Source organism: Tamandua tetradactyla, chromosome 11, assembly GCF_023851605.1.
Source record: "Tamandua tetradactyla isolate mTamTet1 chromosome 11, mTamTet1.pri, whole genome shotgun sequence".
NCBI classification, from domain to species: Eukaryota; Metazoa; Chordata; class Mammalia; order Pilosa; family Myrmecophagidae; genus Tamandua; species Tamandua tetradactyla.
In genome coordinates this window covers 64,158,545-64,179,310 of record NC_135337.1, presented here as the reverse complement: position 1 = coordinate 64,179,310, position 20,766 = coordinate 64,158,545, and the positions used below count along the sequence as shown (strand labels likewise).

The following is a 20,766-nucleotide window of genomic DNA, read 5'->3' as shown; positions in this document are numbered from 1 at the left end:
TGCACGTCCCCCCGGACGGCGCCCGCTTACCTCGCTAATGATGGTGGAGTGGGACTGCGCGTACCTCCAGCCGCCCCGGCAGGCCACGAGCGGCGCGGAGCGATTGGGGAAGGCGGCGAGCGGATCGGAGCAGCCAAGCGCGCCCGGGACGGCTGCGCTGGCGTTGGCCGCCTCGAGGAGGTAGCGCTCGCAGCGGCCGTGGCCGCGGGGCCCCGGGGGCGCCGTGCGGTTCCACTCCTCGTCGGCGCTCCAGCCGCAGCGCTCCGCCAGCTCGGCGGCGCTCGGCCCGCGGCACCAGAAGCGCTCGGGCCTGGTGCCCAGGAAGACCACGCCGACGAAGAGGAAGGCGAAGGTGACGCCCGTGAGGCACAGCAGCAGGAACACGCGCCGCTGGAAGCGCCCGAACTCGCCCGCCTTGCGCAGCGCCTCGTCGAAGGTGGGCATGGTGCGGCCGGGATCCTGCGCCCCGCGCGGCCCGCGCGCTCCGCCGGCCCCGGCCGGCTCGCCTGGGCGCCAACTTTCCAAGCCGCAGCGGGAGCGTCCCGAAGACGCGCCAGCTCCGTTTGCCGCCGGGCCTCGCAGTGACCCCGAGGCTCCTCAGCCTCTTCTTGGCCAGCCCCTCCTCTCCCGCCCACACCTACCTCCCAAACCTTGGCACCATGCCCAGGGCCGCGCTGCCGGCCGCCCCACTAGGCTCTGGCGTCCTCGGCCCTCCCACCCCTCCGCCGGCGCCCCCCGGCTGCGCGCCACCTCCTGCACCCGGCCGCCTTGGACCGCTTCGGACGCCCACCGGCGCGCCAGGGACCGTGCCCGGGACTGCGAGTGACGGGCACAGTCTCAGGCCTGGCGCGCAGCTCCATTTGGTTCCTGCCAGCAGCCTCTTCTGCAATCTGGCGCCCCGCCGGGTTCCAGAGGAGAAAGTTCCAGGGTGGCCCAGCTCCTCTCTGCGTCTTTGATTCGATCTGTCCGGGTCGGGAAGGCAGCCTGGAGGTGGCCCCAAGAAGTTAGGATTTAACACATTTTTTAAAACATTTTTTTTATTGTAAAATATAGCATATAGAAAGCTATGAAGAGAAAAGCAATTAATTTTCAAAGCACACTTCAACAAGTAGTTACAGAACAAGATCCCAGAGTTTGTCCTTGGCTTCTATTTGGTCATCTCAGATTTTTCCTTCTAGCTGCTCCTAACCACCCAAAGCCAGAAAGAATATCAGTATAGTGATTCAGCAGTCATACTCGTTTGCGAAATCCTGTGCTCTCTTGCACCCATGCCTCCTCCTTCTCCTAATCTATAGGGATCTTTGGGCAATACCCTTTCTGACTTTTTCATGGTGAGAAGGGGTGATGACACTAAAGGATAGGGGGGCGTAATTAATTGAAAATCTTGGAGAGGCTGGTTCCCCTGGTGTCAGGATTTATCTGACCTAGGAACCCTCTGGGAATCATAGGTTCCAGGAAAGCAAACTTGGTACATAGAACGTTTATAGAGTCTCACTTCCAACCCTAGGTGTTATCAAGAGTCAGCAGGAGTAATGCTGGTTGGGGTTTAGCCAACCATGGCAATCAGCACTATCTAACTGAACCTAGTATAAGAGTTCCTCCAGAATAGCTTCTCAACTCTGCTTGATCGCTCTTGGCCACTGATGTCTTATTTTATTACACCTCTTTTCCTCTCCTTGGTCCGGAAAGTGTTGTTGATCCCAGGGTGGCAGGGATATTCATCCTGGGAGCCATGCCCCACGCTGCCAGGAAGACCTTCACCCCTGATGTCATGTCCCATATTCATCCTGGGAGCCATGCCCCACGCTGCCAGGAAGCAGCCCTGCAGCGTCATGTTCCACACAGTGAGGGACGGCAATGACTTTCCTTGCAGAGTTGGGCCTAGAGAGAGAAAAAGAGAGATAGTCCACATCTAAGCAATAAGAGAGGCTTCCTTGAGGCAACTCCTAGGACTTGCCATGGGGAGTCTTACTTGTCTCCCACAGAAACAAGTTTCATAAGAGCAAGTCTTAAAATCACGGACCTGGCCTATTTTCCTGGGAGTCTCCACTGGTTGAGAGGGTACCTGGGGCTTCTCAAATGAGAAAGTTCAGTAGTTCCATATATATATTTTCCCCTTCAGACCCTCAAGGGTCTCTACCAACACCTCCCAATTACCAGCCCACCACAGTCTGAGATGTGTCCCAGCATTACACCAACTACACAGAACTACAAGGCCTCATTCCCACTCTGGACGCCAGAATTCAGGTCATTCAAATGGGCTATCCAGACAGGTTAATTTAGATTATGTGCTACAGAAAATCTAGGTTGTAGACATCATAAGCCTTTCTGCCCTTTGCCCCATGCAGTAGGCAAAGGTCTAGAGGACATACACTGTCAGCTTTTACCCTGTATTCTGATTTACCTTAGACCCAGCCAAAGTTCATTTTAAACTGATCTCCTCTTCGATCACTTTAACAGTTTTTTATATAGCTGTGCTAACCTTCAGGGCTGCAGCACTCCATCTCTACGTCTCAGGTATCACAGAGTTACTCAAAGTCCCAGGGAAATATCAGCTGATAACACATATAGCTCAGTGTCTCAGCATCCGGAAATATATTTACAACTTCAGACTAAGTGTGTCTTCTATAAGGGCTTATAATTTAGGCTCCAATTTTCTTATAAGTATTTTCTGAAAGAGGCCTTAGCATATTTGTTCTTTTGTTTCTGGCTTATTTTGCACAGCACTTTGTCCCCAGGTTTTATTGCATACCTCTCAACATCCTTCTTTTTTTGTGGCCACACCATATTCCATCATATGTACATGTATCACAGTCCGCTATTCTGCTTCTCAGTCATTGTACCCTTCAGCTCCCTCCATCTATTGGGCATTGTGCTGGTTTGAAAGGATTATGCACCCTAGAAAAGCAATATTTTAATCCTGATTCCATCTTGTGGAGGCAGTTGTTTCTTTTAATCCCTATTCAGTCCTATAGATTAGAAACTTGATTAGATTATTTCCACAGAGATGTGACTCACCCAACTGTGGGTATTAACCTTGGATTAGAGGGAGATGTGACTCCACCTATTCCAGGTTGGTCTTGATTAGTTAACTGGAATCCTTTAAAAGAGGAAGCATTTTAGAGAAAGCTTGAAAATGACAAGAGAGTATGAGAACCACGAGAGCCCACGCAGCCAGAGAGAGACCTTTGGAGATGAAGAAGGAAAATGCTCCTGGGGAAAAAGAAGCCTGGCGAAAAAGTTAGCAGATATCACCATGTTTGCCACGTGTCTGTCCAGTTAGAGAGAGAAAACCTGAACTTCATCAGCGTTTCTATAATGAAGGTAACCTTTGGTGCCTTAATTTGGACATTTTTATAGACTTGCTGTAATTGGGACATTTTCATGGTCTTAGAACTGTAAACTAGCAGCTTAATAAATTCCCCATTTTAAAAGCTGTTCCATTTCTGGTATATCACATTCTGGCAGCTAGCAAACTAGAACAGGCATCATGGATAATGTCCAAAATAAACAAACCATGTCTTACAGCATCCTCACCTGTTGTACAATCAGCAGCACTCTCAATTTTAGACAATTTTCATTGGTCTTTACTGAGTCATACTAGCAGAATCATGCAGTATCTATCTTTTTATGTCTGAATTATTTCACTCAGCATTATGTCCTCAAGGTTCATCCTCATTGTCATATACTTCAGGACCTCATTTCATCTTACTGCTGCACTGTACGTATATACCATTGTATGTATATACCATATTTTGTTTATCTACTTGTCTGTTGATGGGTATTTGGATAGTTTCCATTTCTGGGAAATTGTAAATAGTACTGCTATGAGCATCGGTGTGCAAACGGCTGTTTGTGTCACTGCCCTCAGCTCTTCTGGGTGTATACTGAATATGGGTATTGCCAGGTCATAGGGTAACTCAGTCTTCTCCAAGGAATCACCAAACTGTCTTCCACAATGGCAGCACCATTATATATTCCCACCAGGAATGAATAAGTGTTCCAATTTCTCCACAACATCACCAACATCTATAGTTTTCTGTTTGTTTAATAGCAGCCATTCTTAGAGGTGTGAAGTGATATCTCATTGTCATCTTAATTTGCATTTCCCTTATAGCTAATGAAAATGAGCATCTCTTCATGTGCTTTTAGCCATCTGTATTTGCTCTTCAGAAAAGTGTCTATTCATACCCTCTGCCTTTTCTATACTTGGGCTGTTTGTTCTTTTGTTTTTGAGCTGTATAATTTCTTTGTGTTCAAAGATGTCAAGCCTTTATCCAATATGTGGTTTCCAAATATTTTCTCCCATTGAGCTGTCTGCCACTTCACTTTTTGACGAAATCCTTTGAGGCACAGAAGCCCTTGATCTTTAGAAGTTCCCATTTGTCTACTTTTTCTTTCACTGCTTGTGCTTTAGGTTTAAAATTTAAGAAGCTACCACCTATTGCTAGATCTTGAACGTGTTTCCTGTATTTTCTTCTAGAAGTTTTATGGTACTTGTCTTACATTTAGGTCATTAATCCATTTTGAATTACTTCTTGTGTAGGGTGTAAGGTAGGGGTCCTCTTTCATTCTTTTGGCTGTTGATATCCAGTTCTCCCATGTCCATTTATTGAAAAGACTTTTCTGTCCCAGATCAGTGGATTTGGGAGCCTTATCAAAAATGAACTGTCCATAGATTTGGTAGTCTATCACCGCACTCTGGATTTGATTCCATTGGTCAACACTTTTATCTTTCTGCCAGTACCTTACTGTTTTGACCACTGTGGTTTTATAGTAAGGTTTAAGGTCAGGAAGTGATAGTCCTTCCACTTTCCTTTTCTTTTAGGATATCTTTAGCTATTTTGAGTCTCTTTTTCTTCCAAATAAATTTGATAGTAGTTTTTCTAAGTCTTCAAAGTAAGTTGTTAGAATATTGATTGGTATTGCATTCAATCTATAGATCAATTTGGGTAGAACTGACATCTTAACAACATTCTACCTTCCTACTATCCATGCACATGGGATGCCTTTTCATCTATTTAGGTCATTTTTATTTATTTTAGCAATGTTTTGTCATTTTCTGTGTATAAGTCCTTGACATCCCTGGTTAAGCTTATTCCTAAATACCTGATTCTTTTGGTCGCTTTGAATGGAATTTTTTCCTTACTTGTCCCCTCAGATAGGTCATTACTTCTTATACAAGTAAGAAACATTACTGATTTTTGTACATTAATCTTATATCCCGCCACTTTGCTGAATTTGTTTATTAGCTCAAGTACCTCTGTTGTAGTTTCTCAGAGCTCTCCAAGTATAGGATCATGTCATCTGCAAATAATGAAAGTTTTACTTCTTCCTTTCCTATTTGGATGCCTTTTCTTTCTTTCTCCTCTCTAATTGCTCCAGCTAGGACTTGTAGTACAATGTTGAATAATAGTGATGACATCGGGTATCCTTGTCTTGTCCCTGATCTTAGGGGGAAATGTTTTCAGTCTCTCACCATTAAGTATCATGCTGGCTATGGGTTTTTCATATATGCCCTTTATGATACTGAGAGTGTTTTCTTTGATTCTACGTTTTGAAATGTTTTTTCAGTAAAGGGTACTGAATTTTGTCTAATGTTTTTCTCAGCATCAAGCAATATGATCATGTTATTTTTGCTTTTTGATTTGTTAATGTGCTGTATTACGTTGATTAATTTTCTTGGGTTGAACCACCCTTGCATTCCTGTATAAACCTCACTTGGTCGTGATGTATAATTCTTTTAATGTATTATTGTATTCAATTTACTAGTATTCTGCTAAGAATTTTTGCATCTATGTTCATTAGGGAGATCGGTCTGTAGTTTTCTTTTCTTGTACCTTTACCCAGTTTTTGGTATTAGAGTGATGTTAACTTCCTAAAATGAGTTAGGTAGTGTTTCTTTTTCCTCAATTTTTTGAAAGGGTTGAGCAGGATTGGTGTTGGTTCTTTTTGGAATGTTCGATAAAATTTCCCTGTGAAGCCATCTGATCCTGGGCTTTCCTTTGTGGGAAGATTTTTGATGACTGATTGAATACCTTTACTTGTAATTGGTTTGTTGAGATCTTCTATTTCTTCTCGAGTCAGTATAGGTCATTCGCGTGTTTCTAGGAATTGGCCATTTCATCCAAGTTTTCTAGTTTGTTGGCATGTAGTGGCTCATAGTATTCTCTTCTGATTTTTAAAATTTCTTCAGGATCCATGGTAATGACACTTCTCTCATTCTGACTTTGTTTATTTGCATCCTCTCTCTTTTTCTCTTTGTTAGTCTAGCTAAGTGTCCATCAATTTTATTGATTTTCTCAAAGAACCAACTTTCAGTTTTGTTGATTATTTCTATTTTTTTTTCTCTGGTTCATTTATTTTTGCTTTATTCTTTGTTGTTTCTCTTCTTTTATTTGTTTTGGAGTTAGTTTGCTATTCTTTCTCTAAATTCTCCTCATGAATGGTTAAGTCCTTGATTTTTGCTCATTCTTGTTTTTTAATACAGGCATTTAGCATATTAAATTTTTCTCTCAGCACTTCCTTTGCCACATCCCATTCTGATATGTTGTATTCTCATTATCATGTGTCTCCATATAGTTACTGATTTCTCTAACCATTTCTTCTCTGACCCACTGATTGTTTAAGAGTGTGCTGTTTGGCCTTCATATATTTGTGGAAGCTCTGATTTTTTTGGGTGATTATTAATTTCCAGCTGCATTATGTTGTGGCCAAGGAAAGTGCTTTGGATAATTTCAATCCTATTAAATTTATAAATTTGATTTATAAAGTAAGCATATGATCCATTTGGAGAATGTTCCATGTGCACTAGAGAAGAATATATATCCTGGTGTCTTGAGGTGTAATGCTCTATATATGTCTATTAGGTCTAGTTCATTTATCACATTGTTTAAGGTCTCTATTGCCTTGTTGATCCTCTGTCTGGTCATTCTATCTATAGTAGAGAGTGGTATATTGAAGTCTTTTTTTTTTTACATGGGCAGGCACTGGGAATCGAACCCAGGTCCTCAGGCATGGCAGGCAAGCCTTCTTGCCTGCTGAGCCACTGTGGCCCGCCCTTGAAGTCTCTTACTATTGCTGTTGAAACATCTGTTGCTCCCTTCAGTTTTGCCAATGTTTGCCTCATAGACTTTGGAGCTCCTTGATTGGGAGCATCAACATTTATGATTGTTATTTCTTGGTGAATTGTTCCTGTTATTAATATGTAGTATCCTTCCCTGTCTCTTAGGACATCTTTACATTCAAACTCAATTTTATTTGATATTAGTATAGCTACTCCTGCTTTCTTTTGGTTACAGCTTGCACAGAAGATCTTTTTCCATCCTTTCACTTTCAATCTAATTGTGTCCTTGGGTCTAAGATGTAAACAGTACATAGATGGATTGTATTTTTTGATCCATTTTTCTAATCTGTGTGTTTTAATTGATGAGTTTAGTCCATTAACATTCAAAGGTGTTCTGTAAAAGCAGTTCTTGAATCAACCATCTTATCCTTAAATTTTTATTTGTCGGAGATACATATTCTTTTCTCTCCTTCTCTTTTTGTCCTTTAAATTACCATTGATATTCTTCAATTCTGTGCCCACCTCCGGACCTCCTTCTCCTGTCTTTTTTCCAACTGACAGTACTCCCTTAGTATTTCTTATAGGGCAGAACTCTTGTTGACTAGTTCTCTCAGTCTTTGTCTTTGAAGATTTTAGTCTCTCCCTCAATTTTTAAGGACAGCGTGACTGAATAAAGAATTCTTGGTCATTTGGTTGGACCATTTCTGCTTGGAAATTCACATGCTTCACGTGATTTTCTGTTGTATTGGGGCATTTGATTATTTTAATTAGGTTATTTTGCAGGTTGGTATCCTTCATTCATCTTAAGTTTTGCATTTACTTGGTATTCTGTTGAAGGTTTTCTTTCCAACCTGGCAGGGGTACATGTGTACTTAAATGGTGAAATGCCTACCTACCACACAAGAGACCAGGCTCAATTGCTGGCCCATGCACCCTAAAAAAAATAAGTAAGTAAGTAAATAAATAAATAAATGAATAAAAATAATAAATAAATAAATAAATAAATATATAATAAAAGTATGAAAAACAACAAATAAATCACATCTTACCAGTAGTAGGCCCCAAAGTCAGAAGGGGACACCCGAAGATATATTGGAAATGAACTCAGACTGGTGCCCTCAGGAGGAAGAGAAAATAATAATTTTAAAAAGATAAGTTAGTAAAATAAAATAAATTGAAAATCAAATAAAATATATAAATTAAAAATAAAATACAAAATGACAATACTGCTAGCAAAAAATACATTTATAGAAAAAAATATTTTAAAAAAATCTATGCCAATAGGAAGTCTGCCTGCTTGCATTCACCGCTTCTCACCAGCAGGGAGTGCTCCTGAGGCACCTTCTCCCTCAGGCTTGCCCCTCCCAACTGCAGCTGCGGTCTGGAGAGATGGTGTGCAAGGCAGGGGGATGGAGGAGCCAACCAGCGCCCAGGGAGGATCAGCCCACCCACAGCACCCAGCACCTGCCCGATATGCCACACACCATGCCCCATGGGAAGGCTGTTTGTGACTGCTCCCAGTGCCTGGGGTGCGGCTCTTCTTGGCAGTCAGCCAGGCCCAGCCCTGGGCTCCCAGGGGGCACTCCCAGCTGCAGAGCCACCTGGGGAGGTTTCCCAGCCACAGCTGGGGCAGGCTGAAGAGGAGGGATGGTCAGTTCCCTCCAATCTGCAGGTCCCCACACACCACCATGTGCCCCCAGCATGGCTGATCCTGCCCACCTCGCTCTCCTCATCATGATCCCCCTGCCTTTCTCCTCCCCAAACACCCTGGACTCCCTCTTCGATTACTCACCCCCAAGGACGGCAGTTCCGGTCATTCTCTCCCCGGCCCTTATCTTGTTCCACAGCACAGGGGTGAATTCAATCTATCCTGCTCTGCCATCTTCCTAGAAGTCAGATTTAACACATTTTTATGACTATTGAATCATTATGTAAATATTTAGTTTTGCCTTCTGGTGGAATAGAATAGCCAGAAGGAAATACCTGAAATCATTGAACTGTAATCAGTTGCCTTGATCTTTGATAACAACTGAATACTATACAGCTTTCATCTTGTGTTTGTGAAAACCCTCACTGGTACCTTTATGGGTCATTTGAACTTATCACTGAACCCACCACTTTGGATCAGCAACAATTTGACAACTCTGGTGAGACTAAAGGTCCTAAGAAGCCAGACGCCTACTGCCTGACGTCCTGGGGCCCTGGTGGGACAGGTAAACACAGTGATCCAGCCTTTGTGTTCTTCAGTCTAGGGGCCCAGCAACTGGGGTTTTCTCTGTTCTGCCGGCACTCCACACCCTCTGTGCCTTAAAAAGCTTCAAAGAGAGAAACAGTTTCCGGTTCCAAGTCTGAACATCTGGCTGGGTGAGTGGGCCATCAGGCTCAGAAGTGGATCAGGAATTCAGTTCAGCAGTTCAAGGCCCCCGGACCTGGGTAGGAGGTCCTGGCCCTGCTTCCAGAACAATCTACCTTGCTCCAACCTCTACCCCTTTCTGTTTTCTGGGTACCATTCCGTACAGGGTTTAAGACCTTGCCCTGAGTCTGACTATTCACTACACTTCTGGAAAATAAGTAATCCAACAGCAATTAGTATTCAATGAAATTAGTATGCCTGCCTGATTGTTCACTGGTATGTTACTTAGCTACAATAAGTGCTTAATGCCTCTTTAATTGTCAGCTGTTGTGTTACTTATATATAGTGTTTAATGTCTGTTTAATTGTTAATTGGTGTGTTCAGTCTAGTTATTAATTGATATGTTATTTAAATAGAGTGTTAAGCATATGTTTAAATTTTTTAGTTGGTGTGTTCCTGTATTTTTATTGTTCAGTCGTTCCTAACTGTTTACAGATTGCAAAAATTCTTTAAAATGGGAAATTCTAATTCAAATAGTTTTCCTAAATATAACACTTTGGGCTGTATTTTGAAAAGTTGGAAAGATTTTAGTTATGAGCCTATGAAGAAAACAAACAAAAATAGATTACTTCTGTACCACAGTCTGGCCTCAATATGATTTAGAATCAGGAAAGAAACCCCCAGGACGGCTTATTCAAAAAGTAGAAAATGCCAGACATCCTGTGGCCTATTTTTCTAAATAGTTAGACAGTTCTATCCAAGGATGGCCAGAGTGCCTAAGGTCTATAGCAGCCACCTGTGACGTTCTCAAAGAAGCTGAAAAATTTACTTTAGCACAGCCCACCATTGTGCACATGCCACATTATGCCCTGTCTTTGTTAGAACAGAAGTGCAGATGTTGGCTCACTGCTGGACTGTTAGGTAGATATCAAGCTAATCTACTAGATAATCCTAATATCTCTGTAAAAGCTGCTACTAGTTTAAACCCAGCTACCTTACTTCCAAATGGGGAAGGGGAACCTATGCACAACTGTATACAAATAATTGATGAAGTCTACTCCAGCCCCCTAGGTTTAGTTGATTAACATTTAGAAAATCTAGACATTGAGGTATAGTTTGGAAGCAGCCTCATGGAGAGAGGACTTTGAAAAGCCAATAAGCAGTGGTAAGTCTACAAACAGTCGTGGACAGTGGGGCCCTTTCAGCAGGGGTCCTCACAATAAGCAGAATTTATTGCACACACCAGAGCTTTATATCTGGGAATACAATGAATAAACATACATACAAACTCTAATGGTGCTTTTAACGTAGTTCATTTTCATGGAGCCACCTAGAAAGAAAGAGGACTCTTAACATCTAGTAAAAAAGAAATTAAACATGTAAATGTAATCTTACCCCTATTAGAAGCAGTGATTTTGCCTACAGAGATCACCATAATATATCGCTACAGTTATCAGAAAGGAGAAGAGGACTCTACAAAATTATTGAACAGCAGATCCAGAAGCAAGAGCAGCAGCCAAACTTTTAAACTTCCATCCTCGTTGTTGTTACTTTCTTTGATACCAGATATAAACCTAACAAACTTTTCCTCTCAGTATTCAGCCTATGATTTATTGAGAACACAAGACTGGAGCTTTGAATTAAAAGAAATAGATGTTACTTCTCAAATAGTCCACACAAGAAAAACAGAGTAAGGATGGATTTATAATAAAGATGTGATAATTCTTCCTGAATACTTAATAGAAAGAGTTTTTACTTGTTTACATCAAAGTGCTCATTATGAAAGAGATGCCATGTAACAGCAGCTGAAAAATTATAGGGCCCAAGATGCAAGAAACCATTCAGAAAATAACACAAAACTATTTAACTTGCACTAAAAACCAATCCCAAACCTGGGCCTCTACCCATTTAAAAGGAGTGCAAGCCAGGGGCACAACACCAGGTGAGGACTGGCAAACAGACTTTAGCATCATGCCAAAAGCAGGTGGAAATTACAAACATCTTTTTGTATTTGTAGTCCATTTACAGGATGGGTGGTGGTGGCCTTTCCATGCAGGGCAGAGTGAACCTCAGAAGTAACTAACACTCCTGAAGAAATAATCCCATGGTTTGGACTCCCAATTCCAATACAAAGTGATAATGGTGGGCTTTTTACATAAAAAATTTCACAAGAAATGTCGGGAGCACCAAGCACACATTGGAAATTACACACGCCTTGAAGACCACAATCTACTGGGGAAACAGAAAAGATGACTCATAGCCTGAAGAAGGAAGTAGGTAACCTCTGCCAAGAGACTAATCTCTCATGGGACAAGGTACTCCTGGTGGTTCTGAGGTGGGTAAGAGAAACACCCAGAAGCTGGCAACTTTTGGGCCCATTTGAAATGGCATATGGGATACCATTCCTAAAACAAGGTGGTATGTATGCCTGGACTGAACAAATCCAAGAGTTAGAAACTAAGAGATGTGTTTAGTCAGTAGGGGCTACATTAGAGGCAATTCACCACTATGCCTGGAGTCAACTCTCTCTTCCTATATGCGGTCTCTTACATCACTTTAAGCCTGGTGTGCTGGTGTGAAATTGTTGTGCACCCATAAAAGCCAAAGTCTTCTAATGCATCTTGTGGGTGCAGATCTATTGTGGGTAGGACCTTTTGATTAGGTTATTTCCTTAGAGATGTGACACAGGCAATTCAAGGTGGGCTTTAATCCTTTACAGGAGTCCTTTAAGAGAACTCATAGAGAGAGAGCACTCCAAAAGAAAATGGCCCAGGAGAAGCCAGAAGAACTCACAGGAAATGAGAGAGCCATTTTTGAAATCACTCCAGGAGAGGACCAGCAGTTGTCACCAGGAGCCTTACCCTGTGACAGAGGAGTCCCGGGTACCATCAGCCTTTCTGCAATGAAGGTATCCTCTTGTTGATGCCTTAGTTTGGACATTGTGATGGCCTTAGACTATAAATGTATAACCTAGCAGACACCCTTTGTAAAGCCAACCCGTCTCTGGTATATTGCCTTCTGGCAGCTTTAGCAAACCCAAACACCCAGAGACTGAGATCTTTTAAAAAATGAAAAAATCCACATCTAACAGACTAGTTGGAACCAAAATGGAAAATTCCTATGAAATTTTATTAATGGCTTACTCCTCTGTCAAATTAGAGGTAGTGAAACCATGGCTACACCAGAGTAGGGTAAAAATAGCACCCCCAATCAGCTTTTCTCTCCTAGACTCCTTTACAGCACAAATACTGAGAAACTAATTGCAGACACTCCAAAGAAGGAGAGGAAACTGACAAACTTCTGGCAGGCAGATATCAATGCAAGCCCCTAGAAAATTTAAAATACCTCTTCAGGAAAACAGATAAGAAGTGGTAAATATTAGAACATTTATTTTTATCTGAGTACCTTTAAGTATAAACACGTGTGTTACATAAAGAGTGGAATGCCTTCACTTATAGCGAACAGATTGACTGCTAAAATACAGCCCAAGGAATTGACATATTATCAAACAGTAATTTTTTTCACAATGGGCACCCTTCTATGCAGCTTCTATGAATCAATCAGAGTGTTGGGTTTGTGGCCAATTAATTACCTATGTCTGGTGTTTCCAGGTCACCCTTGTAGATATCGCCTCCCCAAGGAGCTAACTGGAAGAAACAAAGAACATTAATTTAAAAAATGTGAGAACAAAAAAGAATTCTGGATACCATAAACATAACAGATCCAAAGAAATGGTCAATGAATTCAGAAACCCCAGGACATCAAATTTCCTTTTCTTATAGTATAGAAGAGCAAAGAGCCATTGAACATACAAAACGGATGGGCAGTGAGGGGGAGCATCCAACTGTTAGAGAAAAAGAGGGACATTTACAGCTTTGGGTTGATGTGGTATGGCTAACCTCTGGGTACCGCAGATTAAGCCAGGCAGCCCCTCTCTTTTGGGAACAGTGGAACCATTCCCAACGATATAAGGCACTTCACTGAAAGGCAGATGGCTGGCTGGCTCCAGAGCAATGCCACCAAGCCAAATACTACAGGAAAGTGCCTGGTTTTGGACAGACTGGGTTAATAGACCTGATGTTTGCTGGGTAGCTCCAGGAGAACTCAATGGTTATGTGCCCCAACTTATGGTCCCAGTTGCCTCCAGGTTGGATAGGCAGATGCAATTTAGGATTATTTTGGGCTCAAGGAAGTATTCATAAAACTTTACCATCAGGAGCAAATCTACCATTATTGAAAGCTCAATGGGTCTGATCAGTAATTCATTGAAACAATCACCTACCCGCAGTATTTCTGCCTTCATTAGACCTAGAAAACGTTATCCTAAGGATAGAAGCACTGAACGATTTTAAGCAACAAGCTTTAAATGATAAGATTAATAGTATATCTTTTTTTAAAATATATATTTTTATTGAGAAATATTCACACACATACAGTCCATACACAGTATACAATTAATGTCTCACAATATCATCACATAGTCGCGTATTCATCACCATGATCATTTTTAGAACATTTGCATCACTCCAGAAAAAGACATAAATAGAAAAACTCATACGTCCCATACCCCTTTCCCCTCCCTCTCATTGAATCCTAATATTTCAATCTACCCAATTTTTTTATCCCTTATCCCTCTTATTATTTATCTGTTTATTTTTCCTCATTTTTTTATTCACATGCCCATACCCTGGATAAAAGGAACATCAGACACAAGGTTTTCAAAATCACATGATTACATTGTAAAAGCTATATAGTTATACAATCTTCTTCAAGAAAACAAGGCTAGTGGAACACAGTTCAATAGTTTCAGATACTTCCCTCTAGCCACTCCAGTGCACCATAAAAGGGGATATCTATGTAATGCATAAGAATAACTTTGAGGATAAACTCTTGACTGTGTTTGAAATCTCTCAGTCACTGAAACTTTATTTTGTCTCATTTCTCTCTTCCTCCTTTGGTCAAGAAGGATTTCTTAATCCCATGATGCCAGGTCCTGGCTCATCCCAGGAGTTCTGTCCTACATTGCTAAGGAGATTTAGACCCCTGGGAATCATGTCCTACATAAGGGGGAGGGCAATGAGTTCACCTGCCAAATTGTTTTAAAGAGAGAGGCCACATCTGAGCAACAAAAGTATTCTCTGGGGTGATTCTTAGGCATAGTTATAAGTAGGCTTAGCCTCTCCATTGCAGGAATTAGTTTCATAAGGTTGAACCCCAAGATCGAGGGCTTAGCCTATTGAATTAGTTGTTCCCACTGCTTGCAAGAATATCAGGAATTCCCCAGATCAGAAAGTTGAATATTTCCTCCTTTCCTCTCAGTTGTCCAAGAGGACTTTGAAAATACTTTTTTTATTCTCTGCTCAAATTACTCTGGGATGTATTGGGACATCACACTAACCTGTACAAACCAACAAGGAGTCATGCCCTATTCAAGAGTCCATGTAATTACAGGGTTAAAATAAACCGACCATATGAATTAAATTAGATAATGCACTACCTAAAATATAAATTTTGCATCAAATGAACATTTCTCCTTTTGGTCTCACACAGACGTTGAAGTTTTAAGATATGGACAATATCATCCTTTACCCTGTATTCTGTTTCATCTTGGTCCTAACCAGGTCAGCTTCATTCATATCTCTAATTGATGTCTGATCACTTTTTGAAATTTTTAAACAGTTGCTGATAGAGTAATGCTGACTTTCATAGCTTCAGAGCTCTAACTCGGAGTCTCGGGTGTCACACAAATATTTAAAGTTTCAGGGAATGAAGAGATTATACACAAATAGTTCATTAACTCAGAATTTTAAAATAACAGCTACAAGTCCAGGTTAGATGTGACTGCTGTAACACCTTCCAGTCTAGAAACCTTTACAATAGGCCCCAGCCTGATAACCCAGCCTCTCAACTCCAATTCTCTGAGTTTATCTATTATAGTTAGTCCATGTGAGTGAGGCATGATAATATTTGTCTTCTTGTTTCTGACATTTCATTCAACATACTGTCCTTAAGGTTAATTCATCTAGTCACTTCACGAAGTCATTCCTTCTTGTAGTCACTCGTGAATCCATGTTATGTATACATCACAGATCCCCTTCTATTCCTCAGTCAATATATAAACATCAGTGTGCAAATGTCCATTTGTGTCCCCACTCTCAGTTCCTCCAGTTGTATACCTAGCAATGGGGTTTCAGGATCACATGGCAACCCCACCCCTAGCCTCCTGCAGAGCCACCACACTGCCCTCCAGAGGGGCTGCACCTCTCAACTTCTCTGCCAACAATGAATAGGTTCATCTCCCTCTCCACATTTTCTCTAGCACTTGTTTCTGTCTGTTTATTTTTAAAGAGTTTTATTCACACATCATATAATCTAACCTGAGTAAATAGTCATGCTTCACCACCATAATCTATATGAAGACATTTCCTTTTCTTCAGTGAAGAATATGTACCCCTTCCCCATATCCCCTGCGTGTTGACACTTAATTTTGGCAAAATGCCTTTGTTACATTCAGTGGAAGCACATTACAATGTTAAACAGTATTTCTCCTACACGCCAAAGTGACTCTAATGAGTAAAGCAGTGCCACAAAATCGAAAGGCTTTAGCTGTCTTGACAGCTTCACAGTGAGGAATATGTGCTCTAATAAAAACTGAATGTTGTACCTGTATACCTGACAATGTAACTAAAGCATTAGAACATATGAAAAATGAAATTAATGCAGTAGACACTGGCCCCTATCTCCTCTGGCATATTTGATTTATTTAGCTTCCTACAGGACTAGGATCTTGGTATCACTCAGTATTACAAGCAGGACTTACGATATTACTACTACTAATCGCAAGCATACTTATCTTTAAAACATGTCTCTGTCTCTTATCCAGCCCTGTCATAACCAAAACACTGGAAAAGCCTAACACTCCAGCAAAACCTGAAGGCAAAGAATATGTACAATTGCAATCTAAGAAGTTCTGTTTCCCAAACCCCTAGGGCCAGTGCCCCTTTACAGCAGGAAGAAGTCAAACTGGTCATTGTCCAGATATCCCTCAGGCTTGAGGAGTGATCACAGGGAAGAGTTGTAACTGAGAAGTTAGGATTTTGAGGAGTGATCAAAGGGAAGAGTTGTAACTGAGAAGTTAGGATTTAACAAACGATTATGACTACTGAATCATTGTATAGGTATTTCTTTTTACCTTCTAGTGAATTAGATAAGCCAGAAGGAAATACCTGCGATTATTGAACTGTAATCAGTTGCCTTGACCTCTGATAACAGTTGTATAACTATATAGCTTTCATCTTGTTACTTTGTAATGTTTTTTATCTGTTTGTTTTTTTAACTTTAGATTCTTTACTCACAAAGGTAATCCCCTAATGCTAATGGAGGAACTTGACTCAGTTTAGAACTAACCATTGACTTGTTCTTGTTACCTTGTGTTCTAGTACCCTTGGGAGACCACCCCCACCAGGCCTAACTCCTCTGCATGCAAAGGCAGCTCTGTGCACCCTGGAGGCTGGGCAGCCAGGCAGCCCAGTTCCTAGGACAGTGTTTGGCAGCTGAGTAAGCCATGTAGCCATAGCCATGATCGACTGCAGAACTAGACATCTCAGCGTGTTTTGGAGACATTGCAGCAATTATCCAAGTTTTCAAAAGGATGCCTGGGAGACTTACAGAGAGTAAGACTTGCCCATACTCCTGAAGGTCAAGGCCAGCGCTGATACAGGTTTCCTTAGTCACGTCTTTCCGAACTCTTTCTCAACCTCACATCACAGGGAAAAGGGGTTTATGGGTTGGTTTGAATCACATATAATCTCTTTCTTTGCTCTCAAAGATCCACAGTATCCATGTCTGGTCTGTTGCAACTGTGGAAAGTCTCTCCTGGCCTGTGCTGTGCCCTGAAGCTGCTGGTCTGCAAAGTGCAGCCTTCCTGGGACTTGGGTCACTACCCCATTCTAGGCCGCGGTGTTTGGCTGTGACTGGCCTAGCCTCTGACCTCTATATGAGTGTTTGAAAATTTCTCCAGCTTTTTCCCTGTCGCTCAAGTTATTTGCCCAAGTTCTGCCCTTATCTCACTTTTCTCTAAGAGCTGGAGAGGTTGACAGAGCATGGATGTAACTTTCTTCCTTTTCTAATTTGAAAGGTGACTGGCTTCATCCCCTCATCAGTTTATGACTGTGAACAACTTAATCTCATCTGTAAATGAGTCTAATAACACATCTGCCTGGAAGGGCTGGCTATGAGGATTGGATGCATTAAACTTGAGAAAGAGCCAGAGAACTATCTGACACATAGTATGCTCTTTATAAGTGTTAGTTATTATTATTGTTATTCTCTTTTGTTGTCATGTGAATGATTAGGACCTTGCAGGATGTTCTCAGGATGACAGATATTGTGTAACATAAAGCATGTTACTGTCCCTGATGCAGTAGGAGCCTGTAGAATTATATTTTCTATTATCTTCTCTCTTATTGCTCTCAGCTATAAAGACACCTCTTACTACCTAATTACCTAATTACCAATTACTTCTATGTCTACATATCTCACACTCCAGAGTGTAACCCATATTAACTGTCCATTGGATCCCAGACTCAGTATGTCCTTCCCCAACCCAGCTCATCCTCTTGCCTTCCCTATTGGCATAACCACGTCTCAGCCACACATACTCAGAATCTCAGCCTGCTCAGGTCTTCACTCAGATGTCACCTTTGTGAGGCTTCCCCTTGCCTCCAACTCCTCGATTTCCATCACCTCCCCAGGTATATCCCTCCTCATTCCCCTCTTGCTATAGTTGTCTCCAAAGCACTTATCAACATCTGATAGAGTTGATTCTCATTATCACCATCGTTATGTTCCATAATGTGGCCGTGAACAATGAATTCACAAATACTGAACCATTGCTCCTTGGGGACACACAGGGTTAGGTTCCCGCAAGCCTCTGGCTACAACATCTTTGTTCTAGTTTGCTAGCTGCCGGAATGCAATACACCAGAGATGGATTGGCTTTTAATAAAAGGGGATTTATTTTGTTGGTTCTTCAGAGGAAAGGCAGCTAGCTTTCCAGTGAGGTTCTTTCTTACGTGGAAGGCACAGGATGGTCTCTGCTGGTCTTCTCTCCAGGCCCCTGGGTTCCAACAACTTTCCCCAGGGTGATTTCTTTCTCCATCTCCAAGGGCCCCGGCTGAGCTGCAAGTGCTGAGATGAGGAATGCCAAGCTGCTAGACTGTGCTACATTGCGTTCTCTCATTTAAGCACAAGCCAATTAAGTTAAACGTCACTCATTGCAGCAGACACGCCTCCTAGCCGACTGCGGATGTAATTAGCAACAGATGAGATTCACCTACCATTGGCTCATGTCCACAGCAACAGAACTAGTTGCTTTCACCTGGCCAAGTTGACAACTGAATCTAACTACCACATGTCCACCCCTTGTCTTCATCAACGGTGCAGTGTGTGACTGTTGTATGTGTGTTTCTGTTCATTTAATGTACTTATCGTTGATTCATTAACACTGAACCCATGGCCAACAGCACTGTAACTCGTGTGAATGAAGCTTATCTCACACACGTATTTTCTCTGTAAGGCACATCATGGTCTTTTTGTCTTAGGAACACCAGATAGCACTTTGGCACTACCCTTGGGGACTGTTTTAAAGAAAAAAAATCACCCATAAGAATGTGAAAAAATGAGTAGTCCATGAAAAGGACATTTGTTCATAGTATGGGGGCAGATACAAGAAGGCAGAGCATCATCTTGTTCAACTCACCTGGGAGCCAGGTGTGCACCTGGTGTCCCACGTGTTGGCATCCTGCACGCAATGTCCACAGATGACTGGGGAGAGCTCCGTGAGTTTTGATTTCCAGGTTACAAATAAATTGTAGTGTGTAGGCAAATTCCCAAATACAGAATCCACAAAGAATGAAGATCAGCTATATATGTTTATTTTTAATCTAGTGTTGATCATACATTTTTACTTATGTATCTTGTTTGTCATATCTCTGTCCCTCCACTAGAATGTAGGTAAGTTCCACAAGGGCTGGAAGTTCTGTCTGTTTTATTCACTTCCCCATCATCAGCACCTAGCACAGCAGGTATTCATTGCATGTGGAATAAAAGAATTCCTCTTTGGGGCCCAGACTGTAAGTTCCTATAGCAGTCACGTTTAGTCTGCAGTGGTAATTGTTATTGCTGGATTTTGAGGGGCTGTTTTATATATGTATAATCTGCTATTTAGAGATAAGAGTGAAGCCGATCAGCTCAGGATTAAGGTAATTCAGAATACAGGGGTAAGGAAGACATTATCTGTATTTTAGAATTTCATCTACTCTTTGAGACCAAAGGAAGAAAGGTTTATTTTGTCCAGAACTTAAATTTTTCATAGCACATAATCTAACTCAATATGTCTGGATAGATGATTTAAACAATCCAAACACAGGGAGCCCAGAATAAGAATGAGGGCCTTTAATCTTGTCTAGTTTAATACAATGCCTGGATAAATCCCAGAGTACATTAAGCAGATAATCAAAAAGTATTGGCAAAGTCCCTTGAGGGATGGGAGAAAAAATATGGAACTATTAAACTTTAACACCTGATACTGTACCAAACATTAGGGACACTCAAATCAATAGGCCAAGCCCTTGATCTTGAGGCTTGCTCGTGTGAAGTTTACATATATAGCAAAGAAGCTTAACCTACTTATAGGTATGCCTTCGAGTTAATTCTGGAGGACCTCTTTTGTTGCTGAGATGTGGCCTCTCTCTCTCTCTCTCTTTCTAAGCCCAACTCTGCAAGTGAAATCACTGCCCTCCCCTCCTATGTGGGATATGACATCCAGGGGTGAAAGTCTCTCTGGAGGCATGGGAGATGACTCCCAGGGATAAGCCATGGGATCAACAATGCAATCCCGACCAAAAGGAGGAAAAGAAGTGTAACAATTCAGGTATCAGTGGCTGAGAGAGCTCAAATAGAGTCGAGAAGCTACCCTGAAGGTCACTCTTACACAATCTTCAGTTGGATCATAGTTTGCCAAACCCCAGCCAAAACCATTCCAGCCAATCCTAAAGAACACCTGGGGTGTTATATAAGATTCTACAAAGTTTCCATGTACTAGGAGAATTTTCCTGAAATGTACAACCTCCAGGACCAGATAAGTCCTGAAATGCAAAGGGCCCAGCTTCTCCAGAGCATCAACTAGTCCCATCTCCCTATCCCATATTATTGACAGCCCTTTCCAACCTGAAAAATTTTAGAATGGCCATAGCCCAAATACCCCTAAAGAGCTGCAGAAAGATTAAAGGTGATGGAATTACGCGGAGAAGGTAGGGCTTAACAAATGAGTATGACTGCTGAATCA

General features: G+C 41.8%; 1 protein-coding gene and 1 long non-coding RNA gene across 3 annotated transcripts in view; both read right to left on the bottom strand.

The window, feature by feature from the left end:
• The window catches only part of SLC22A3 (solute carrier family 22 member 3), a 113,273-nt gene extending 112,829 nt beyond the window's left edge, over positions 1-444 (bottom strand). Inside the window, exon 1 of the mRNA XM_077120776.1 lies at positions 31-444. Coding sequence (XP_076976891.1) covers positions 31-444 — 414 coding nt within the window. The remainder of the gene's footprint in view (positions 1-30) is intronic.
• A 1,189-nt stretch (positions 445-1,633) lies between these two features.
• The window catches only part of LOC143649552 (uncharacterized), a 39,713-nt gene continuing 20,580 nt past the window's right edge, over positions 1,634-20,766 (bottom strand). For both annotated transcript variants that reach the window (XR_013159098.1, XR_013159099.1), the window contains 5 exons: positions 13,012-13,066; positions 10,705-10,749; positions 8,859-8,952; positions 8,116-8,183; positions 1,634-1,881 (listed from right to left, as the gene is read on the bottom strand). This is a non-coding gene — a long non-coding RNA (uncharacterized LOC143649552). The remainder of the gene's footprint in view (positions 1,882-8,115; positions 8,184-8,858; positions 8,953-10,704; positions 10,750-13,011; positions 13,067-20,766) is intronic.